Genomic DNA, 24,203 nt, shown 5'->3' on the forward strand with positions numbered 1-24,203 from the left:
AAAATTATAGACATTTTTATGTAAGTAAAGGATGAGATATCTTTCTAGAAAGTACCACTAAAGGATATATTTCAGGAAGAAGGGAGTTAAACACAGAAGAAAGGAATGGGAATATAAAAAGACATGAGCAAAGAAACAAATATGTTGATAAAGCAAAATAAGTATTGACTATTAACAATAATGGCATGCTCAACATCACTAATTATCAGAGAAATGCAAACAGACCCCCTAATGAGATTCTAGCTCAGGGGTTGGAAACTTTTTGGCTGACAGAGCCATGTACGCCACATATTTTAAAATGTAATTCCGTGAGAGCCATACAACGACCCGTGTACATTATGCATTATCCAATAAAAATTCGGTGTTGTCCCAGAGGACAGCCGTGATTGGCTCTAGCTACCCGCAACCATGAACATGAGCGGTAGGAGATAAATGGATTGTAATACATGAGAATGTTTAATATTTTTAACAGTATTTTTTTTATTAAAAATTTGCAAGCCAGATGCAGCCATCAAAAGATCCACATCTGGCTCGCAAGCCATAGGTTCCTGACCCCTGTTCTAGCTCATACCCATTAGGATGGCCACTATTAAACAAACAAAAAAAACCCAGAAAACAAGTATTGGTGAGAATGTGGAGAAACTGGCTCCCTTATCCACTGTTGATAAGGCTGCAAAGTGGTGCAGCCCCTGCAGAAAACAGTATGCCAGCACCTCAAAAATTTAAAAACAGTATCACTACATGGTCCATCAATTCCACTTCTGTGTCTACACCCAAAAGAACTGAAAGCGAGGTCTTGAAGAGATATTTATACACCTTTTTTTTTTTTCAGAGAGGGAGAGAGATGAAATGCATCAACTCGTAGTTGCTTCACTTTAGTTTTCAACTGATTGCTTCTCATGTGTGCCTTGTCCTGGGGGGGGGGGCGGGGATGGCTCCAGCCAAGCCAGTGACCCCTTGCTCAAGCCAGTGACTTTTGGGCTCAAGCAAGTGACCAAAAGATCATATCAATGATAGCATGCTCGAGCTGGCAACCCTGCATTCAAGTTGGAGAGCCTGCAGTCAAGCTGGTGACCTCGGGGTTCGAACTTGAGACCATAGCATCCCAGGTTGCTGCTTTATCCACTGTGCCACCACCAGTCAGTATGTACACCTATGTTCACAGTAGCATTATTCACAACAGCCAAGAGATGGAAGAAACCCAAATATCCACTGACAGATGAATGGATAAGCAAAATGTGGTCTATCCATACAATGGAATATTATATACTTAGTCTTAAAATGAAAGAAAATTCTGATACATGCTACAACATGGATGAACCTTGAAAACATTCTGCTAAGCAAAATAAGAAAACTATCCCACTTTTATGAGGTCCCTAGACCAGTCTAAGTCAGAGACAGAAAGCAGAATGGTGACTGTCAAGGACTAAGAGGGCAGGAAAAGGGGAGGTGGTTTAACGGATAAGATCTGTAGATCTGTTTCCTAGTGGTGTGAATATACTGAAAACTGTATACTTAAAAATGATTAAGATGGCAAATTTTGTTAGTTTTTTTTACCAAAATAAAAATATCCACCATAAAAATTTACTAACTAGATAGACATTAAATATGAGATGAGAATGAAAAGGCAAAAATAGGGAAAGCAGAATGAAAGCATTTTAATATCTGTGTATCTAGACAGAGAAAAACTGTATCTCTGACATTATTGTAAAGTATACATACCAAATATTTAAGGGTCCCTGGTACCTCTACTGTGGTCTCTAAGTACCATTTTTCAATAAAAAGAATGAGAGCTGGAGAAATGTTGATTCTGAGTGTGGGGGAGGAAACATACAAGATGAGCCTGGAACATCTTATTGTGCCAAAAAGCAAGAAAACTTCCAAACACTAATAGGTAGGTCAAAAGGACTGACCAAAGACAGGGTTTTGGAGCATCAATAAGAATAATAACTGTGAAGTATTAAAATGTATCAGTATACTAATATCCATCCATTTATAATGATGCTGAGAAAAAGAAACACCTCAATGATCACTTTTGTATTAAACATACATATATACTTTCACTTTCCCCCAAACCCACCAAACAAGAGTAGAGAATTTTTTTTAAGTCTAAAACCACAAAGACAAAACCAAAACAAAACTGAAGTGCAACAACATCTGGATGGATGAGTTAGAATTTCCTGATTTAGCTGAAAGATTGTTCAACACCACTAATCATCAGAAAAATGCAAATCAAACCCACAATGAGATAGCACCTCACACCTGTCAGAATGTCTATAATCAATAAATCCACAATCAACAAGTGCTGGCGAGGATGTGGAGAAGAGGGAACCCTCATGCTCTCTTGGTGGGAATGCAGACTGGTGCAGCCACTGTGGAAAACAGTGTGCAGGCTCCTCAGAAAATTAAAAATGAAACTGCCTTACGACCCAGCCATCCCACTTCTGTGTATATATCCTAAGAATCCTGAACACCAATTTGAAAGACTGGATGCATGCCTACATTCAGTGCACTGCTATTGATAATAGTCAAGTTATAAAAGCAATTCGACTACACCCATCAGTAGCTGAGTTAATAAAAAGCTATGATACATTTACACAATGAAATACTACTCAGCCATGAAAAATAATGAAATCTGACCTTTTGTGACAACATGAATGAATTTAAAGGGTATCATGCTAAGTGAAATAAGTCAGAAAAAGACAAATACCATATAATCTCACTTCTATGTGGAATCTGCAGAACAACATAAACAGACTCAGATACAGAGAACACACTGACTGCTGTCAGAGGGGAGGGGACTTGGGAGCTGGTAAAAAAGGTGAAGGGATTAAGCAGTATAACTTGGTAGTTACAGAACAGTCATCGAAATTTAAGTTAATGCATCGGGAATATAGTCAATAATATCATGATAATGTATGTATGGGGCCAGGCGGGTACTTGAAACATTAGGAGGCCCAGTTTATAAAGTACATGATTTTCTAACCACTCTGCTCTACATCTTAAAATAATAGAGAATAATGAATGTAAACTTTAATTGAAAAATTTTAATTTTTAAAGACTTTTAAAAAAATTCCCTGATTTAGCATGCCCCAAAGAGTCAAATCCTAAGCCAGAACAGAGAAAGCTGAGAAGCAATCAAACTTACACCATCAAACTTCCCAAATGCTCTGCAGTAAGTAGCATGGCTACCTTGGCAAGAAGGGATGAAACCGTACTAAAAATACAAACACCATTTGAAAGTCTAGGCGGAAGCTGGATCCCTAGTTACTCTCCCCAACACTGCACAGCTGACAAATGTCCCTCCCTCCTAGCAGAAGACTGGAAGTTTGTTCTTTAAAGAGGGTAAAAGAGAGGGTCTCTAACTGAGCCGCCACCAGGCACAACTGTGGGAGGGGCTCACATGGCAAACAATATAGAGTAAAATTATAATTGGAGTTAAAATATATTTATGCACACGTTTCTAATAGAGAGACACTGAGCCTCCCCCCACCCTGGCTCCCAGAACACTGGCAACGAGCCTCCTACACTCCCAGTAGGACAGAAGGTACCTTTTCAAACAGTCTCATCACCTACAAGTAAGGACATAAAGATATTGAGATTAGAAATTTTTAAATGAAATGACCCAGTCAGACCACTGTCTTGAAAAGCCACAGTTAAGAAACTACCACACCATGCTCAAAGCTTCCAACCAACCTTCTGGTGGCAAATCCCAGGATCCATGGGGAAAAACTGAACCAAAAGAAAGAAGTGGGGAAAGCAACCTATACAGGGAGAAACGATTTTTTAAAACTATTTCAATATCTTCAGAGAGAGAATATACTGCACACATAAAACTATTCCTACTACAAACGGAGGGGGCAAGAACAAAAGAGGCCTTAGAAATCTGAACGAAATGACAGCACTGTCTTGGCTGTTGGTGGTCATCCCCTGGGTTAGGCTGGTCCCCTCTGCCTTCCCCCTGCTCACCAGCCACCCCCCAGTGCCCGCCCACTGCCCTCACTCTGCCGCCTGCCTCCCACCTCAGCCTCGGTCCTGAGCCCAGCTCTCGGCACTCACACAGTCTATGTTCTCTGTCATGTTCAGAATGATGTAATTTTTCCCAGCCAGATTGCTCCAGTCTTTGCAGATCACCTGTACAATGAAACAGAAAGAAGGGCGACAGTTACAAAGGCATAAGGGAAGGTATCTGTAGAGAGCATGGGCAGAAGCTCTTCGAGAGGCTCGGAGGAGAAGGCCAGGTGTAGGTCTGTGATCGCCAGGTGGGAGCTGACAGCCTCTGCAAGGTAACACGCCCAGGATCCAACCCAGGGTTCACAAATCCATATGTCTTCAGGGAGCAGGGGAGAGGAGGAGCCAGGAGTGACACACAGAAAATGCAGAACTGTGCCGAAGGGGCCAGACTACGGAGGGCTTGCCCCAGCTAGAGACCAACTTGTTTCTAATGCTCCCCAAGGCAAACGGAAACATGCTGGTGGGCCAAATGCACAGGCTGAAAACGTCAGACCCCTCCCCTTTCCTTCTGGTGTTGAGGGGGGTGAGCACTGACTTGGGCATGCACTCGTGAGGGGGACTGCACGTGGGGTAGTGGGCATGGAAACGGGGCTGGAGAGAACACAGGGCAGGCACAAACTCTCACCACTGTCGCACGCAGTGTGGAAGCTAAGGGCAGCAGCAGGAGCACCTGAACAAATGGAAACCAGGCCAGGGCACCCGCCTCTTCCAAAGCTTCTACTTTGCAGTTAAGTATGGTGAGGACACACACTGCTGGGCCATAAGGTGTGCATCCTCAACAAGTCCGCTGAGGCTCCACATGGTGTCAAGGGCCTCCTCCCCCAGCCTGGCAGACCCCCCACCAGCACGCAGCCCCAGGGTGGCCAACGGCCTGCGTGCACCTGCACATTACCTGAGCAGAGTCCCAGGGGATTCTGGATTGAGCTTCGGCAGCCTGCCTTTCCTGGGGCTGCTGGCTGTGGCCTTGTTCTCTCAACGTAGCAGAGGGAGGTGTCAGCTCCATGTCTTGGGGGGCCAGAGGGAAAGCAGCTGAGGCTCCAGGATAAAGGGGGTCTTCATCTAAGGTCTCAGCCCCACTGGGGGCTTCTGCTGGAGGGAATGAGGCCGAGGACAGCACCTCCCCTTGCTCACCAGCCAACACAGCTATTCCCACGGTAGCCTCCTCACTTGCCTCCTGAGGAGTCTCAAATGCGACCTCAGGCCCTGCAGCTGTGCCCTCTGCCACCTGGCTGGCAACGTCCTGACCCCCCAGGGTCACTGTACTCGGGGTGAATGAGGGTGGTGACAGGCTTGGCTTCAGGCTGCTCCCTACCTCCACACCCAAGGAGGCCTGATCCCCTGAATCTTCATGCCTGTGTCTGGGGGCCAGGGGTGTCTGGCTGCTGCTGTTAGGAGAAAAGTCATGGACCTGAGTTTGGGCTTCTTCTTGAGCTCTGCTCACAGGCAGCAGTTCCTCCTCCTCCTCCTCCTCCTCCTCTTCTTCTTCCTTCTCTACCTCTTCCTCCTCCTTCTCCTCCTCCTCCTCCTCTTCCTCCTCTCCAGGAGCCATATGCCAAGGTGGCTCCACCAGGTTCATCTTAGGCAAGGGAGGGGAGAGGTTCGATGCCTCTTGACCCTGGCTGGTGTCTTCTATGGGGCCTGCCTTCTCAGTCAAGTCTGGGAAACCATAATCTACGGACAGAGACGGAAAATTCATTCACTCGTTTCATTTTTCAAACTGACTTGCTCAGTAATTGCTCAGCAGATGATACAAAACAGCCGTGAGAACCGCAGGGAGGTCGCACTAGTGGCAGTGTTGGAAGAGAATGGGAAATACGAATGCGGAAGGGGACAGACTGCGGGGCAAATAAAAGAATGGCTGGTCCTCATTTCCTTCATGAGAATAACAATGACATAACTCTGCCACAAAAATTCATTGAATACAGAAACGTGTAAGGTAGAAAGTTTGTATGATTACACTCCTCAGAGATAGTCCTTGTTAACAGCTTGATAAATACCTTCCCTATTGTTTTTATAATCCGCCTGTGTATCCTCATCTGGGGATTTCACCCAGAAGACCCGATTAGAAAAGGTTCCCTTTATGAGGTCTAATTTTGTTTCAAAATAATAAATACCAAAGACAGGGTTCTTTTGTTTTGTTTTTAAATTTTATTAATTGATTTTTAGAGAGAGAGAGAGAGAGAGAGAGAGAGAGAGATTGATTAGTATTCATTGGTTGATTCTTGTATGTGCCCTGACCGGGGATCGAACCCACAACCTTGGTATACTGGACAATGCTCTAACCAACCGAGCTACCAGGAAAAGACAATTTTAAAATACTTTTTAGAGCCTGACCAGGCAGTGGCGCAGTGAAGAGAGTGTTGGACTGGGATGCGGAGGACCCAGGTTCGAGACCCTGAGGTCGCCAGCTTGAGCGCAGGCTCATCTGGTTTGAGCAAGGCTCACCAGCTTGAGCCCAAGGTCGCTGGTTCGAGCAAGGGGTCACTCGGTCTGCTGTAGCCCCCCTGGTCAAGGCACATATGAGAAATCAATCAATGAACAACTAAGGTGCCACAATGAAGAACTGATGCTTCTCATCTCTCTCCCTTCCTGCCTGTCTGTCCCTATCTGTCCTTCTCTCTGATTCTCCCCGTCTCTGCCACAGAAAAACAAACAAACAAACAAACAAACAAAAACTCCCCCCTCCAAAAAAAAAAGACATAGGAAATCAAAACAATGAGAGGAATGTCATAAATCTCAGGGTGGAAGCTGTGCGGCAGGCCTAGACAGCAATTATTAAAATTAGAACAAGGATCATTACAAAACAAAAAATTGATTTTCTGTAAGAAAAAGTATGATTTTTAGGAGCTGAATGATCTCAGTGATAACTGAATGCCCACTATAATATTTAAGTGAATTGGGATATTCTAACTACCCCACTTTTGTGAAATGTGACTTTTTTTTTTTAGTAATATAGACTTAGCAACTTAAGATCTTCCATTGTTCTATCCCATACACACACTATGTAGGAAGCTCACCTACTCCCCACATATATCAGCCAGTCCTGACGTTCATGGGAGAGGCTTGCTGCTAGAACAGTGACCACAGAACTGCTGAGGACTAGACTCTAATACTGAGCAATCTACTACCATGTTTATAGATATAAAAAAGCAACAACCAAGGTTCATAGGATATTTGAGAAAAGTTGGGTTCATAAAAAAGCATGAGGGTGAGAAAGCAAAGTAACTGACCGAGAGAAGAGTTAATCTAGTAAACAAAAGAGAACTTAGAAAACTTTCTTTGTAACATCTTCAGAGATATTCAAAAGGAAATTACACCCATAAAACAATAAGGAGAAATAAAAATATTTGATTTCAATATAAGTAAGAACTTCATAAAACACAGATTTGTTTAAAATTGAAATGGGCTTAAATGACCACTTGGCAGGAATACTATAGAACAGAATGTCAGATGTGTGCTTGGGAAAGAAAACAAATATAGTCATGAGATTCCATTACTAGAAAATTAATATGACCACAATGTGCAAGAATTAGATGGAGGGAATGAATAAAAGCAGAAAAAAGAGTTAGGGGCTTGATGCAATGGTTCAGGAGAGAGAAATGAAGGTGGTGATATTGGAAATGATAAGAGTAGAATGAATGCAGGACATGGCCCTGAGGTGGAACTGACAAAATGTGGCTGGCTGACAGGAAAAAGTCAGCCCCCTGGCTGACTGGGAGAGTAGGCATGCCACTCTGATGAGCGGTGAAGTCTGGAGGCGACATGCACTGGAGATCCTCAGAAGCGCTCCAATGAGCCAATAGATTAGAGAAAGTCTCAAATGTGGCAGGATGACGAGCATAATCTCACTGGGGTGGGGTGTGGGGGAGTCCCAAGAGGTCAAGCTGATCAAATCTCCTTCTACTCAATTTGGTGCTGACTTCCCAAAATTCGAGTCTCCACAGCTCCAGAGAGAACCTGGTTCTCAGTGGAATTCCCTGTTTACAACCTCCTCTAAGATGACATATAAATAGTAGTCCTGCTGCTGCTAACATGATCTGGGAGTAGAAGGTTTAGTCACTTCAATTAGTTTCAATTTTAAACATGTCTAAGCAATTCTCTGGGCTTCAGTTTTTCATACGAAGAATAGGGATTCTGGTATGTGTGATTTCTAAGGTTCTTTCTAGCACCAATGTCCTAAGTTTTGGAGATGGTTTTGATAAACGACATAAGAATAAAATGGGCCTCACTAGATTACAAACTCGTACAAGCAAGGTGGTGTCCTTCATCTCCATATGCCCAGCAGCCAACATAGTGCCTGACCCAGAGTGAAAAGGACAGTGGTGAATGAGTGCTTGTTGAAGTCTTGATTTCTGTCTTCCGCCTCCTACACACAGGAACTGCCCTTTCATGGAGGGAAGAAAGCCTCCAAGCACAATGCAGACTTCTCCATCACTATCTGGCATGAGCTCCTTTCCTGTCTTGGGCATCCCTAAATGTGATCACTCCCAAATAGTGAGCTTTGACCCATCACTCCTATACTTCTCACAGAATTTGCTGATTCCAATTTATCTATTGCTCTATGCTAAAGGCTCCCATATCTATACCCCTCACCATCTTCCTTCACTCTTTCCAGGACTCATTTCAGTGACTTGATAAACCACTTGCTTGCAGGCACTTGGAATCAGTAGGATTTTTCCTTTTTTTTTTTTTTTTTTTTTTTTGTATTTTTCTGAAGCTGGAAACAGGGAGAGACAGTCAGACAGACTCCCACATGCGCCTGACCGGGATCCACCCGGCACGCCCACCAGGGGCAACGCTCTGCCCACCAGGGGGCGATGCTCTGCCCACCAGGGGGCGTCGCTCTGCCGTGACCAGAGCCACTCTAGCGCCTGGGGCAGAGGCCAAGGAGCCATCCCCAGCGCCCGGGCCATCTTTGCTCCAATGGAGACTTGGCTGCGGGAGGGGAAGAGAGAGACAGAGAGGAAGGAGGGGGTGGAGAAGCAAATCGGCGCTTCTCCTATGTGCCCTGGCCGAGAATCAAACCCGGGTCCTCTGCACGCCAGGCTGACGCTCTACCGCTGAGCCAACCGGCCAGGGCCTTTTTTTTTTTTTTTTTTTTTTTTACCACCTCTCAGCATCCAACATGATTCCTTTTCCTTTCACTGTGTGATCTCAGTGACACATCTTACTGACCGTGTGGCCCTGAATACGTGACTTCACACTGTGTGTTAGTTATATGTCTTCTTTTCCTTATATGTAAAGTAATAACAGGATCTAGCACACAGGGCTGTGGTCAGGATACAGTGAAATAAAACCTGGGCAGGTCCACAGTACAGAGCAAATACTTGACTAATTTTGGTTATTCTTCCTCCTGTTATCATTAAAGGAATTTTAAAATATTTTATTGAATTTACTGGGGTGACACTGGCTAATAAAATGATACAGGTTTCAGGTGTGCAGTTCTATAATACATCATCTGTACACTGTACTGTGTGTTCCCCACCCCAAGTCTCCATCACCATCCATCCTCTTCTACCCGTCTGCCAGCCCCACACTGTTGTCTGTCTACGTTTCTCTTCTTGGCTTAATCCTTTCACCTTTTCCACCCAAATCCCCAACAACCATCCCCTTTGACACCCGTCAGTCTGTTCTCCACATTGATGAGTCTTTTTCTATTTTGTCAGTTTATTGTGTTTATTAGATTCCACATATAAGTGAGATCATATGGTATTTGTCTTTCTCTGGCTGGCTTATTTCACAGCATAATCATCTTCAGGTCCATCCATGCTGTCGCAAAAGGTAAGATTTCCTTCTTTTCTACGGTTGAGTGGTATTCCATTGTGTAAGTGTACCACAGCTTTTTTATTCACTCACCTACTGGTGGGCACTTGGGCTATTGTAAATAACACTGCAATGGACATAAGGGTACATATATTCTTTTGAATTGGTGTTTCGAGTTTCTCTGGATATATTCCCAGAAGTGGCATTGCTGGGTCATAAAGCAGTTCCATTTTAATTTTTTTGAGCCAATATGCATTCCCACCAACAGAGCACAAGGACTTTTTTTTATTTATTTTTTATTTTAAAAAATTTATTTATTTATTTATTCATTTTTAGAGAGGAGAGAGAGAGGGAGAGAGAGAGACAGAGAGGCGAGAGAGACAGAGAGAGAGGGAGAAGGGGGGAGGAGCTGGAAACATCAACTCCCATATGTGCCTTGACCAGGCAAGCCCAGGGTTTCGAACCGGCGACCTCAGCATTTCCAGGTCGACACTTTATCCACTGTGCCACCACAGGTCAAGCCACAAGGATTTTTTTATTGAAAAAGTTTTCATAATGTAAAATCATAATAGAAAAAACAGCATTATTCTGGAAATCTACTCCAAGGATGAGAAGCAGGAGAAGCACTTGAGTGATAAGTCAAAGAGAATCGAGGAAAGAGCAAGAAATGCCTGACCTGGCGGTGGCGCAGTGGATAGAGCATCGAACTGGGATGTGGAGGACCCAGGTTCGAGACCCGAGGTCGCCAGCTTGAGCGAGGGCTCATCTGGTTTGAGCAAAAGCTCACCAGCTTGAGCCCAATGTCACTGGCTAAAGCAAGGGGTTACTCGGTCTGCTGAAGGCCCGCAGTCAAGGCACATTAAAAAAAAAAAAAAGAAGCCATCAATGAGGGCACAACTAAATGGTACAACTAAGTAGAACAACGAGTTGATGCTTCTTTCTTTCTCCCATCCTCCTGTCTCAAATCAATGGAAAAACATTTCTTAAAAAGAAAGCAAGACACCCCTAGCTGGTTGGTTCAGTGGCAGAGCATCGGCCAGCCATGTGGAAGTCTTGGGTTCGATTTCCAGTCAGGGCACACAGGAGAAGCGACCATCTGCTTCTCCATCCCTCTCCCTTTCTCTTCCCCTCTGGCAGTCATGGCTCAGTTGGAGCAAGTTGCCCCAGGGCACTGAGGATGGTTCCATGGCCTTGTTTCAGGTGCTAAAATAGCTTGGTTGCCAAGCAACAGAGGAACAGCTCCAGATGGGCAGAGCATCCCCAGTACTGGGCTTGCCAGGTGGATCCTGTTTGGGGTGCATGCAGGAATCTGTCTCTCTGCCTCCCTATTTCTTAGTTAAGAAAAATTTAAAAAAAGAGAGAGAGAGAGACAAAAGAGACACAACAATTAAATGCAGTACATGAGTCTGGATAGTGGACTATTAAAAAATATCTTTTTGCATTTGCTTTAAAGGACACTACTGGGAAAACTGGCAAAGTATGAATAAAGTTTATAATTATATACAGTGGTCCTTCATCTACCATGGGGGGTTAGTTCCAGAACCCCCCGCAATAGGCGAAATTCCATGAAGTAGTGACCTTATATTTTACTATTTATATGTATTTTAAGGCTTTATTTCAATTTAATATTCTTTTAATATGTTTTAATTAATATTTTTATATTGTTTTCAATTTCTAGGCTAGAAAATGCTTATTTCACTGCAAAAAAATTAAAATAATAAATATATAAATACACGTGTAACACAAAATCCCGTGATATTGCAAAAAATCCACAATACAAAATTAGATATATACAATTTAAAAGTCCGCAATACAGTGAAACTGCAAAAAGTGAACCGCAGTATGGCGGAGGACGACTGTAACAGTATCGTGTTCATGTCAGCTTCTTGATTTGTGATCATTGTATTGTGATCTTGTAAGACAACGTCTTTGCTCTTAAGAAATGCATACTGAAGTATTTATGGGCAAAGGAGTATCATGTCTGCAACTTACTGTCAAATGGTTTAGAAACAAATTCCATCTCCTATGTCTATATACACATATACAGAATAAGAAAGCCATGTTAACAATAGGGGAATCTGAGTGAAGAGTATATAGAAATTATTCTTACAAGTTTTCTGTAAATTTGAAAATTTTTTAAAATAAGAGAGGGGAGCCTGACTGGTGGTGGGGCAGTAGAGCATTGACCTGGGACGTGGAGGACCCAGGTTTCAAACCCTGAGGTTGCTATCTTGAGCATGCGCTCGCTCACCAGCTTGAGCGTGGGATCACTGGCTTGAGTATGGGATCTTCGAGATGATCCCACAGTTGCTGGCTTGAGCCCAAAGGTCACTGGCTTGAGTTAGGGGTCTCTGGTTTGGCTAGAGCCCCCTGGTCAAGCCACATATGACAAGCAACCAACGAACAACTAAAAAGTGACGCAACCATGAGTTGATGCTTCTCATCTCTCTCCCTTCCTGTCTGTCAGTCTGGATGGCTGTCTCTCACTCACTAAATAAACAAACAAACAAACAAATACATACTTTTTAAAAATAGGAGATGGGAGGGAGAAAAAAAGGGGAAAAAGGAAAGGAGAAAGAGGGAGGGAATGGGGGCAGGGACAGAGAGATTGAAAAGACGTCATTTTAACGACTGGCTAGAGAATGTGCTGGAACCACCAGGACAAGTAAAAGAGGCAGGGACAGGGCAGCCATCCTGGACTAAGAGCTCAGAGCACTACGCTCCAGGGGAAGGACCGCAGTTGTCATGAGACAGAGAACAACCCTGGTGGACAGGGAAGAGGGCTTTTCTCAGGTGCTCAAGGCAAGGAGACCAGGCTTCCAGGGACTGGCAACACTGAGAAAGGAGAGGAAGTCTTAGCAGTCATTTTGGAGGGGAAAAAGGAATAAATTGGCAACAGAAAAAGAGAAAAAAAAGATGTGAATTTTATCAGGAAAAGGAGAGAGCTGGAGATAAGGAGAGAAAATAAAGGGAGAGGAGAGGTGGGCACCAACAGGGGTGAGGAGAAGGAAGGAAGAATGGGTCTCCTGTCCAGGTTAAGGGGAGGCCACCTGCCAGCCTTCCACTGTCCTCATGCAGTGAGAGCTGTAAATCCCTGGGACCCAGTGACACGGCCACAGAGAGTTCCGACTCCACACAAGGAGAACCTGTCCTGTTTAGTACCCTTCCTGTTCCATCTACTGCAGGCTTCTGGAGGTGGGACAATAGGGCCAAATCCTGCCTGGGACAAAGACATAGCCACAGAGCACTCCACACACGCTCCACACCTGAACACAAGTGTGGGCAAGCAGAGATACCCAAGAGACAGGTTCAAGACAGTGAGAAAGCCAGTCAGAGCCTGTTCCCATGAGGGTTCAGACACAACTCAGGCTCTCCACAGTGAGGTTCCGGCTTGGCCTCAGAGTGTGGAAGGTCAAGAAGTGGTTAAGATGCAAGGGGACTCAGAAGAAGCTAGTTCAGTCCTCTCACTGTCCAAGAGATACCAGAGGACAGCCAGGACCTTGCCCTACATGCTCCTCCCCCCCCCCCCCCCCCAGCTCATGAGCATCCTTCTGTGACACACCAGGCAACAGCTGTGTGAAGCTGCAGTCCTCTGGTAGCCATCATTGGAAACTACGTATTCCCTAGTGTCCTGGGGGAATCTAGACCCCCATCCCAGACACCGAGTATCTCATAACAGATAGGAGCTCTGAGGGATCCAAGGGCCCACTGCCCTCCTCTTACAGATGAGGAAACAAATGTTAGGAGAGTAGACGATACTTTCTCTAAGCTTTGAAGTTAAATGAGCATGCTATTAAGCTGTCAAACTCAGGCCCAGTGCAGTCAAAACCAGTCTTTCTAGACAGCTCCTAGATAGGCCTGCACTCAAACTGGGCTTCAGACCCAAAGAGCAAGCTGACAGCAGTTAACATCTGCAACTCTGGCACAATCTCTTTAGACCTGGGTTTTGATCATCTGTCCGGATGACATAAGAGAGCCAAAGTCAAGCTTCTGAGTTCTGCAGGTAGGAACTGGAACTCCGGATGCCCGGCCTCTGGGCTCCCTGGGGACAGCCACCCCTCTGGGACACGGGGCTAGATGAAAAGATATAATGAATGCAACACACCTGTCCCATGGAAGGTACTCTCTTTCTCCCCAAGGCACTCTCTGCATTACACTACATGTCTTGCACTCCTTTAAGCTTCCCACAGAATCCGGCCCCCAGCAGGTAGGTGTAGCTGAGGAGCCTAGGATCCTAGCCGATCTATATATTATAGAAGAGGTGGGTTGGCAATCCTCTTCAAGAACACGGGTTGGCCTCCTTAGAGGCATTGCTGTGTTACTGGCTTTCCCCTCTCTCTAATTTCCTTAAAAACTGTTCATTTAGCCCTGGCTGGTTGGCTCAGCGGTAGAGCGTCGGCCTAGCGTGCGGAGGACCCGGGTTCGATTCCCGGCCAGGGCACACAGGAGAAGCGCCCATTTGCTTCTCCACCCCTCTGCTGCACTTTCCTCTCTGTCTCTCTCTTCCTCTCCCGCAGCCGAGGCTCCATTGGAGCAAAGATGGCCCGGGCACTGGGGATGGCTCTGTGGCCTCTGCCCCAGGTGCTAGAGTGGCTCTGGTCTCAACATGGCGACGCCCAGGATGGGCAGAGCATCGCCCCCTGGTGGGCAGAGCGTCGCCCCTGGTAGGCGTGCCAGGTGGATCCCGGTCGGGCGCATGCGGGAGTCTGTCTGACTGTCTCTCCCTGTTTCCAGCTTCAGAAAAATGAAAAACAAACAAACAAAAAAAAACAAAAAAAAAAACTGTTCATTTACAACTTAAGTGAGGAACACCTGGGAAGCATCTCCTTCAGGGAAAAAAACAAACAAAAAACCTATATATTGTCTTAGTTGACCTTATTAGCCTTCTTTTCCTGGGGTTAAACAACCAACAATAGTAATTGTTCCTTATTTGAAATTCTTCCTGTTAATATGTCTCTTCTCTTGTGAAAACTCTTGATTCGTGACAGTTTTCACAGTGGTTATACAAAATCAACAGAGTAGTTACACAACAAATATTTTGCTGAATGAATGGCTGAAAATAAACAAGATTCACTAACTAGAGGCTGACTAATGTAAAATGTAAAGGAAGGTTCTTGCCGAGGGTGACATCATTTATCACAGCACTGAAACTGCCCTCTCCCAGGGTAACGGCTCGGAGGCCAGTAGCGGTCACTATGATGAAGCTCCAGATCTCCGGACAGCATGGATTCTCCAGGTCTTGGTTGTTGTTGTTTTTCTTTTTATCTCACTATAGTGCTGCCTTTTGTTCCCTAAATAGATCCTGTTGCGTTTTCTTCCTCTTCTGTTTCATCACAGCTTTGTAAATCTTATTCCCCAGTATATGCAGGAGACACTGGACTTTATTTCTTCCTTCCAGGAAAGCTATATGTCATGGATGACCTTCAGTATCAGCTTAAACATTCCCCTGTTTAAAACATGGAACTTATTCCCCTGTTTAAAACATGGAATTAAAACGGACATCAGGGCCAGTGGCCTTCAAAAATCATTTTGAATATCCCTTTAATGTTAAATCACTAAAAATTGTCCCTTGAGTACAACATTCATGACAGTTATCCAACCAAGTGCTAATATAAAACCACTCACAAAATTCAGAGTCGATCTGTATAAAACAGAGATGCTGGTGCAATGCTGGTGGCTGAAGCCAAGCAGGTTCACACTGGACTCAGGCAGACTATGGAAGAACTGCGGAGCCAGAAAGCTTTAGGCCGTTTCTGTTTAATAGTCTCGCCACAGCGAGCAAGCCAACAGGCAGGGGAAAACCTCTTCTCTTGAGGGTGAGTGAGTGAACAGGGAAATTGCCCCTTGGCGTGGTGGGCAAGCAATCTGCCCTGAGGGAAAGCACCCACAGCCTTATGTAGGCTACACACACGTGGCTCTGCCATGTGCTCACGCACTAATCATGCAAAGTGCAAGCGAGCAAGCCGAACATGACTGTTTTCCCAACATTCCACCCCTTTCGGGCTGCTCGCCTCACACTCTACAGCAGTGGTCCCCAACCTTTTTTGGGCCATGGGCCGGTTTAATGTCAGAAAATATTTTCACGGACCGGCCTTTAGGGTGGGACGGATAAATGTATCACGTGACCGAGACAAGTATCAAGAGTGAGTCAGACGTATGTAACAGAGGGAATCTGGTCATTTTTTAAAAATAAAACATCGTTCATACTTAAATATAATATAAATAAAACGGAAATAATGTAAATTATTTATTCTTTCTCTGTGGACCGGTACCAAATGGCCCGCGGCCTGGTACCAGTCCGCGGCCCGGGGGTTGGGGACCACTGCTCTACAAGACGAATATCTTCTGTAATAATCCCTGTGCAAGGAGTGAGGTACATTACATAAACAGAGACTACAGCAACAGCACAAGCTATACCAAAAATGACAACAATTACAAAGGTGCCCTTCACAGTATCTTCCTGGGCACTCAAGGGATAATACACTTCTACCTCAGGTGGCCCAGTGCTGGTTGCCCAGGGAGTAAACTGGAGGCTCACCTCCTCCAGGAGAGTGAGTGGTAATGGCAGCTAATTTCTTTCTCTCTGCTCTGGAGAGCATGATACCATCACCTCTACGTCTCACAACTGCAGCAACCAAGCTGCCGAGACCTAGTGGGTTTCTGCCTGAACTCGCCCCCAACTCCATCAGCTCTGGGTGTAGGGCCGGACCACACCTCTGTGTGCTCTACTACTTCCAGAGGGGTTGTGCCTGACCCAGAGGCTCTTCTGGCAGCTGGGTTTTTCCCTCCTGGGTGACCACTGGCCAGGCCGAGTCTGCCGATGGCAGTTCCAGCCCAAACCTCCTCCTAGCTGGGAACGACTGCTACCACTGACTCAGTCACTCCGTCGGCACTCCTTCAGCGCCACTTCGGCTCTTGCAGCTGCTGGCTCTCAGCCTGAAGCTGAAACTGGAGCCCCTGAACCTGCAGCTGTTTCTTTAACAACTGTCGATGCCAGCGTTCGGCTTCTAATGCAAACTGGATCTCTCAAAGCCGCATTCCTTCTCTCGACTGTTCCAGCTCCTGCCGCTGTCAGCGCTCGGCCTCTAGCTCCTACTGGACTCCTGAATGTGCAGCTGCTTCTTCATCAACTCCTTCAGCTCCTGCTGCTGCTGGCACGCAGCCTCTCACACAGAGCTGTCCGTTTCTGCTCACCGGGCTGTAAAACACACCCAGCCCATGGCCCCAACAGGAGAGCCACAGGGAACCACATGCTCAAGAATGGCACTCCTCTATCCCACCCTTCAAGGGTGTTAGTGGGTCCATACCGATATGATCCGAATCCTGCCTACTACACCAGATGTAATGTCGGCGGCCAAGGCCAGGCAGGTTCACACTGGATTCAGGCAGATGATAGGGGGACTGTAGAGCCAAAAAGCTTTGGGCCATTCCTGTTTGTTAGCTTCTTGCAAGGGCAGGTGAAAACTTCTTCTCATGGTGGCCGATAAGCAAACAGGGAAACCTCCCCTCATGGTGGCAGGAAAGTGATCCACCCTGAGGGAAAGCACCTGTGGCCTTACGTAGGCTACACACACATGGCTCTGCCACGTGCTCACACACTAACCACGCAGAGTGCAAGCAAGCAAGCTTACAAAAGGGAAGAAGCTTTCAGTATAATTAAAAACTACTTTTTAATGGTACCTGAGTAGTCATGAAAGAAATGTAAATTAAACATGATACATTTTTTGGCTTACCAACTTGATTATATATTCATATCTATAGATATAGATAGCTAGATATTTTAAAGACAATAGCCATTATTGAATCAGTGCAGAAAACAAGTACTTAAGTCACTGCTAACAGAAAGCAGGCCATACTTTGGAAGAGGATACAATATGAGTGAAAGGCTGTAAAAACAAATATGCTGCAGCCACAATTTCACTTCTGGAAGTGCACCCGAAGGAAACAATTAAGAATGTTCAGAACAACCTGGTTTCCAGAATGTCCATCATGGCCCAGTTCACAGGACAAAGCTGGAAATCCTCCAGCTCTCACACAGCAGGCACAGGCAGTACTGGAAGCCTGCACACTAGAGATGTTAGCTCAGCCTTACAGACGAGGTTGGACAGCTGGGCTTGCTGGGTTGGAAGGGTGATGGTAAGTGAAAAAGCAAGATCTGTACAAGATAATTCCATTTTGGGGGGTAAAATCATATTTCTGTATTTCCCATATGGGAAAACATTCAGAAAGATATTTACCAACATGGTAACATTTCTTAACTCTGGGTGATAGGCTTGTAAATGTTTGTGTGGGTTTTTTGTGGGTTTTTTTTTTTTTTGAGAGAGAGAGACAGAGGACAGAGAGGGAGGGACAGACAGACAGGAAGGGGGAGAGATGGGAAAGCAGCAATTCTTCGTTGCAGCTCCTTAGCTATTTCACTGATTGCTTTCTCATATGTGCCTTGACCCGGGGGGTTGGGGGCCAACAGCAGAGCGAGTGACCCCTTGCTCAATCCAGCGACCTTGGGCTCAAGCCAGTGACCTTTGGGCTCAAGACAGTGACCATGAGGTCATGTCTATGATCCCAGGCTCAAGCCAGCACCCCACGCTCAAGTCAGATGGGCCTGCACTGAAGCTGGGGACCTCAGGGCCTTGAATCTAAGTCCTTTGTGTCCCAGTCCAACACTCTATCCACTGCGCCATCACCTGGTCAGGGGGTTATTATTTTCTTTTAACTTGTTTGCCTATTCTGATTTTCATATGATATTTATTACTAGTGTAAAACAAAAATACAGCTTTTTTATGGTGTGCTTCTGTCAGTTGGTCCTCCTCTTTAGTAAAACATGCCTGAAAATAGGGGCAGTGACCCAAAAGTCAAGCTGTCCTATAGCACATGCAACCTTAACAAGGATTCACTGTATGAAAACTATGTCCAGGTCCTAGCAGACAGATGCTTTGATGATCTGGTTTCTATAAAATTCATTACAGGCAATAGTAATTAGCCTCATGAACGATCTCATATAAAGAAGGAGCAGCAGATCCTGAAATAGAAATCTCAGAGTTCAGATTAAACTCGACCACTTATTACCTGGATAATCTAGTGCTGTTTTTAAACCTCTCTAAACCAGTGTCCTCATCTGTAAAATAATGATACTAATCATGCCTGCTTTTATAAATTTCATCAGGTTGTGTTGTCAGGTAAGCAAAAATTATGTGAAAATAATTTATAACATATAAACACTTGATGAATATTCTTACTAGTGCAATGTGGTTTATGCTCAACCATCACTTCATTCTCCTCTTCCTGTTAATGGCACCAAAATTCTGCTTTAGAAGACATTCCTCCTCTCACCTTGGTCCAGCAGTAGGGGTCCCTACCCTCCCTCTGGCTTCAAGGGGACTCAAGACCCACTCTAGGCCAGCAAGAGAACTCTGTCCCCACACACAGCCTTAGGATTGGTTTGAAGATGGCCTCATGACCCAGACCAAACTACTGAGTCTCCCCTCTGAGACTTTTCCAGAAGCGATGGGGAAGAAGAGTTCTCTCTTGCTGGGGTTGCTACATAGAAGAACAATGAAGCTGCAGGTCCCGGGCGCTCTGGAAGCCACCACGCGGGAACAGCCTGCCTAAGAAGAAAGCCAGTGAGAGATGCGAAGCACAGGAGAGCGAGAGGGCTCTGAGTCAGGTTCTACCAGACCCCACCTGCTTGGAGCGCTGCAGTTACTGAGCCAGCAAATACCTGTGAGATCGTCTGAGTAGGGTTTCTAGAACTTGCTTATCCCAAAGAGTTATCTCTTTTCTTTCTTTTTAAATTGGATTTATTGAAGTGACACTGGTAGCCTACAGCACCGTATTCCCAGGCTCTTTTCTTTTCATTTTTTTTTTTTTCAGGGACAGAGAGAGAGTCAGAGAGAGGGATAGACAGGGACAGACAGACAGGAATGGAGAGAGATGAGAAGCATCAATCATCAGTTTTTCATTGCAACACCTTAGTTGTTCATTGATTGCTTTCTCATATGTGCCTTGACTGTGGGCCTTCAGCAGACCGAGTAACCCCTTGCTCGAGCCAGCGACCTTGGGTCCAAGCTGGTGAGCTTTTTGCTCAAGCCAGATGAGCCCACGCTAGCGACCTTGGGGTCTCGAACCTGGGTCCTTCCGCATCCCAGTCCGACGCTCTATCCACTGTGCCACCGCCCGGTCAGGTGAAATATTCTTAATCATTAACAATTCTGCATGAATTAAGTGATCCAGCTTTCTGTTGGCTTGTTGCTAAATGGCAGAGTAGTAAATTTATCTTACATTTCTTTTTCCCTACTCTGTTAAGACTACTCTTTTCAACTGAAATGTCAGAGAATCATATTTTAAAGCTGGAAAAGACTTCAATCCATCATTCCCATGGTCTCACTTACAGATGAAGAGATTAGAAAAGGAACCCACTGAAGGTCACACCATTCATCATCAGTCAAGCAGAAACTCCACCAGCTGTTTTTGCCATTTAGACCACCTGAGGATCACTGCTACAGAAGAAGGAAGGCACCAACTCTAGTTGTTCTAGGCCCAACAAACTAGAAATGAGATGGAGAGTAACAACACTGGGTTCCGTGCTTGCTTCAGCAGAATATATACAAAAATTGGAACGATACAGAGAAGATTAGCATGGCCCTTGCACAAGGATGTCATGCAAATTCACGAAGCATTCCATATTTTCTTTTCAATTACAAAAAATGTACTGGTTTCCTAACATGTACCATCAACGTCCTCTCCCGGCAAGAGCCCAGGTCCACAGGGATCACTGCTCAAAAGACACCGGTTCTAGACCTGGCTCTGCTGCACGCAAGCTGTGTGTGACCTTAGGCAAATCTCTTGCTCTGGGCAAGCAAACCAATCAAGAGATGAGCACAGAGGGAGCCTGGACAAAAGCAGCTCTCCTTCCTCCACCGGCTCTACCTCTTGCCTAGTCCCCTTGGAAGGCACTTGTGCCCCCACCCCACAATCCTTCAGGTATGTACAGGAGAGATATGAACACAGACCCGTGTTGTAGAGCTGGTGGTTGTGGAGTGGGTCTGGTGTGAGCAGGAGAGCGAACGCACGCAAAGTGCCCACCACATGGCTTGTGTTCAATGACTGTGAGGTATTTTTACTATAATGATACCTAGAGAAGCCAATGGGATAAGAAATGACACAAAAGGGCCATGCCAATCTTCTCTGTATCATGAGAGAAAGAGAAGGGGAAGCGTAAAGGGTGTGTGTGTGTGAAGCAGATCTGAGTTCATCAAAACCAGGGCCTTCCTGCTGTGAACCCAAAGAAGGTCTAGCGCAGTGGTCCCCAGCCCCCGGGCCGCAGACCGGTACTGGTCCGTGGGCCATTTGGTACCGGTCTGCAGAGAAAGAATAAATAACTTACATTATTTCCGTTTTGTTTATATTTAAGTCTTAACGATGTTTTATTTTTAAAAAATGACCAGATTCCCTCTGTTACATCCGTCTAAGACTCACTCTTGACGCTTGTCTCGGTCACGTGATACATTTATCCGTCCCACACTAAAGACCGGTCCGTGAAAATATTTTCTGACATTAAACCGATCCGTGGCCCAAAAAAGGTTGTGCACTGGTCTAGGGGCATAACTGTTACTTTCTCAACCAGGTTCTCTGGGTGACTGCTCGTCGTAGACTAGAATCTCAGTAGTCTGAACAATGAAAACCTCCAGAAAAGACCAAGCACGTATACTCACCTGATACAAGATAAAAGCGGCATTTCTTTTCAATGATGAGAGGATAGATTTATCCATGAATACTGCTGCAGGAATGAAATAGATCCCTATCTTATACCACACACCAAAATTAATTACAGTTAGGATAAAATATAAAAAATCAGGCTCAAAAAGAATTGAGGAAATAAAGGTGCATATATCTCAGGGAGGAAGAGGCTTTTTTCTAAACATAAAGCAAAGAAAAACATAAAAACATTTCAAAAGAAATTATTGTTTTAAGCTTATAAAAATTAAATTTACATGTATCAAAAAGTACTATCATGAAAACAAAGGTAATTGATAAGCCAGAAAAATGTTTTCTACAGATGTCAAAGAAATGGTTAGTATCCGTTTTCTATGTAAGTGTGTGCAATGATAATAAATAAAAGCCTAGCAGAAAAAAATGAAAAGTAATAATAATCTACAGAGTACTTACAATGTGCCAAGTGCTTTAAATATATTATTACACTTAATATGATACTACTATTATCCCCATTTCCTAGATGATAAAACTGAGGCTTAGATTGTTACCTGCCCAAAATCACAAGCAGTTCAAAGGTAGTACTGTCACCATGGAATTTGCCTGTCTCCAAAACCTATTCTCCTAATTACACTAAGTTTCAAATCAAATAGGAGAACCATATTTGGAGAGATTATTTATGTATCTCATATAGAGAGAGAACATATAGTGTGTGTGTGTATATGTATATATAATATACATGTGTGTGAATATATATACATATGTAAATTAAAAATTACTAGTAATTGCCTGACCAGGCGGTGGCACAGTGGATAGAGCGTCCGACTGGGACACGGAGAACCCCAGTTCGAAACCTAGAGATCATTGGCTTGAGCGCGGGCTGATCTGGTTTGAGCAAAGCACACCAGCTTGAGTCCAAGGTCGCTGGCTTGAGCAAGGGGGTCACTTGGTCTGCTGTAGCCCCCCGGCCAAGGCACATATGAGAAAGCAATCACTGAACAACTAAGATGTTGCAATGAAGAATTGATGCTTCTCATCTTTCTCCTTTCTTGTCTGTCTGTCCCTATCTGTCCCTCTCTCTGTCTCTGTCACAAAAAACCCAAAATTATTAGTAATAAAAGGTCATTATAATGTTGCCTATCAAATTGACAAAAATTCCTACATGACAAAATTCAGTGGTGGGAAGGCTTCAAAAAACTGGCATTCGTTGTGCCCGCAGCAACCTGGGTTCGGATCCGAGTCACGGCACCAAAAGAAAAAACAAAAGAAGCAAAAAAAAAAACACCTGGCATTCATTACATCCCTGGTGGGTATACAAACTGGAGCCACCTTCCTGGAGAGGACTGGGAAGTGTTTAACACAAGCCTGTGGAGAGATTCCCATCCGTCGTGTTGGACATGCGCCATCCCTTCAGATCCAGTGTCCACTCTCCTCTACCCTGCCCTCCCCCAGAAGCCTCACCTGGTGGATTACATCAATAGGCCATACTTTCTTCCCCACCTAACTCCTGGGCAGAAGAGGGGGAGGGAGAATATGGAGTTCCTGGCAGGAGACGGGAGGAGGGAGTTGAGTCTTCTCCTGGCTCCTTCTCTGTCTGGCCACTGACTCCCCACCACTGTCTGTCCTTGCAGATTCCTCTCACCCTCCCCTGCCTTTGTCCCTTGGGTGCAGGGCGGTGACAGCTCTGTTCCCATTGGCCTTGGATTGCCCAGAACTTCGTAAATTCACTGCTCCATAAACAAACCCTCTTTGGATTATTTCAGTTTGATTGTGTCTTAAGTTTCTGGTTGGATGCTGAAGGACACACCTTTAGACCCAGGAATTTCGTTTTAAAAATTCATCTAAGGAAATGAGAAAAGTACAAAAACATAAGGATATTTATAGCAGCATTAAAACTGAAAACAACCTAAATATTCAACAATAGGGAACTGGTTTCACACATGTGATGAGTCACATTATGAAATACTATGTAATCATTAAAAATCATGGTATAAAAGAATATTAATGATGTGGAAATTCATTTATGAAATATTTTAAGTGAAGACATTATGTCCTCTATGATTCCAATTTTCCTTATAAATGTGACTAGAAGGATGTACCCCAAACTATTAGTAGTAATTACTTTTTACATTGTGAGATTATAGCAGGATTTTATATTTATACTGTTTTTGTGTTTTTTATATTTTCTACAAGTTTCATATACTATTTTTGTAATTAGAGAACATAAATCCAAAATATACATTTTAAAAAGAAAAATTAGGGTTAAATTATGTAATATCTCATCCCCACTGCATGCACACATACACACAATCTGACAGTCTGACATTGAACAGTAGGCCCCTGCTGGCCGAGGACATGTGCACAGCTTCTGTAGCTAGAACCATGGAAGCTCTGCTGCATCTGCAATCAGCATGGCACATGCATTTCTGCTGAGCTCAGACCCCACGTGTTTATCAGCTCTAAGTCCAGAAACCAGCTCTGGTCCACGACTGAGTGAGGGCAGGGCAGTCAGAACACATTCATGGGGCCAGAGAGACTTGGGGGGTACATGGGATGTGCGGACCTCTGGGAAACTTCAACAGAAACAATACAGCACAGTATAGAAAAACAAACAAATCTCAGACACTAGGAAGACAGCTTGAATCATGACTGAACATATAAACAGTTGTATGACCATAAGCATGCTTTTAACCTTGCTAAACTTCAGTTTTCTCGTG

At 44.7% G+C, this 24,203-nt stretch overlaps 1 protein-coding gene and 1 non-coding gene across 6 annotated transcripts in view; one reads left to right on the top strand and one right to left on the bottom strand.

Moving 5' to 3' along the window:
• The window catches only part of PODXL2 (podocalyxin like 2), a 43,886-nt gene that overhangs the window by 11,086 nt on the left and 8,597 nt on the right, over nt 1-24,203 (bottom strand). For all 5 annotated transcript variants that reach the window (XM_066353164.1, XM_066353163.1, XM_066353161.1 and 2 more), the window contains exons 3-4: nt 4,907-5,685; nt 4,060-4,134 (exon numbers count right to left, since the gene is read on the bottom strand). In XM_066353164.1, coding sequence (XP_066209261.1) covers nt 4,060-4,134; nt 4,907-5,685 — 854 coding nt within the window. The remainder of the gene's footprint in view (nt 1-4,059; nt 4,135-4,906; nt 5,686-24,203) is intronic.
• LOC136383617 (U6 spliceosomal RNA) lies at nt 20,358-20,464 on the top strand. Its single transcript, XR_010747442.1, has one exon. It is a non-coding gene; the product is annotated as a U6 spliceosomal RNA (small nuclear RNA).

This window comes from Saccopteryx leptura, chromosome 11, assembly GCF_036850995.1.
Source record: "Saccopteryx leptura isolate mSacLep1 chromosome 11, mSacLep1_pri_phased_curated, whole genome shotgun sequence".
NCBI classification, from domain to species: domain Eukaryota; kingdom Metazoa; phylum Chordata; class Mammalia; order Chiroptera; family Emballonuridae; genus Saccopteryx; species Saccopteryx leptura.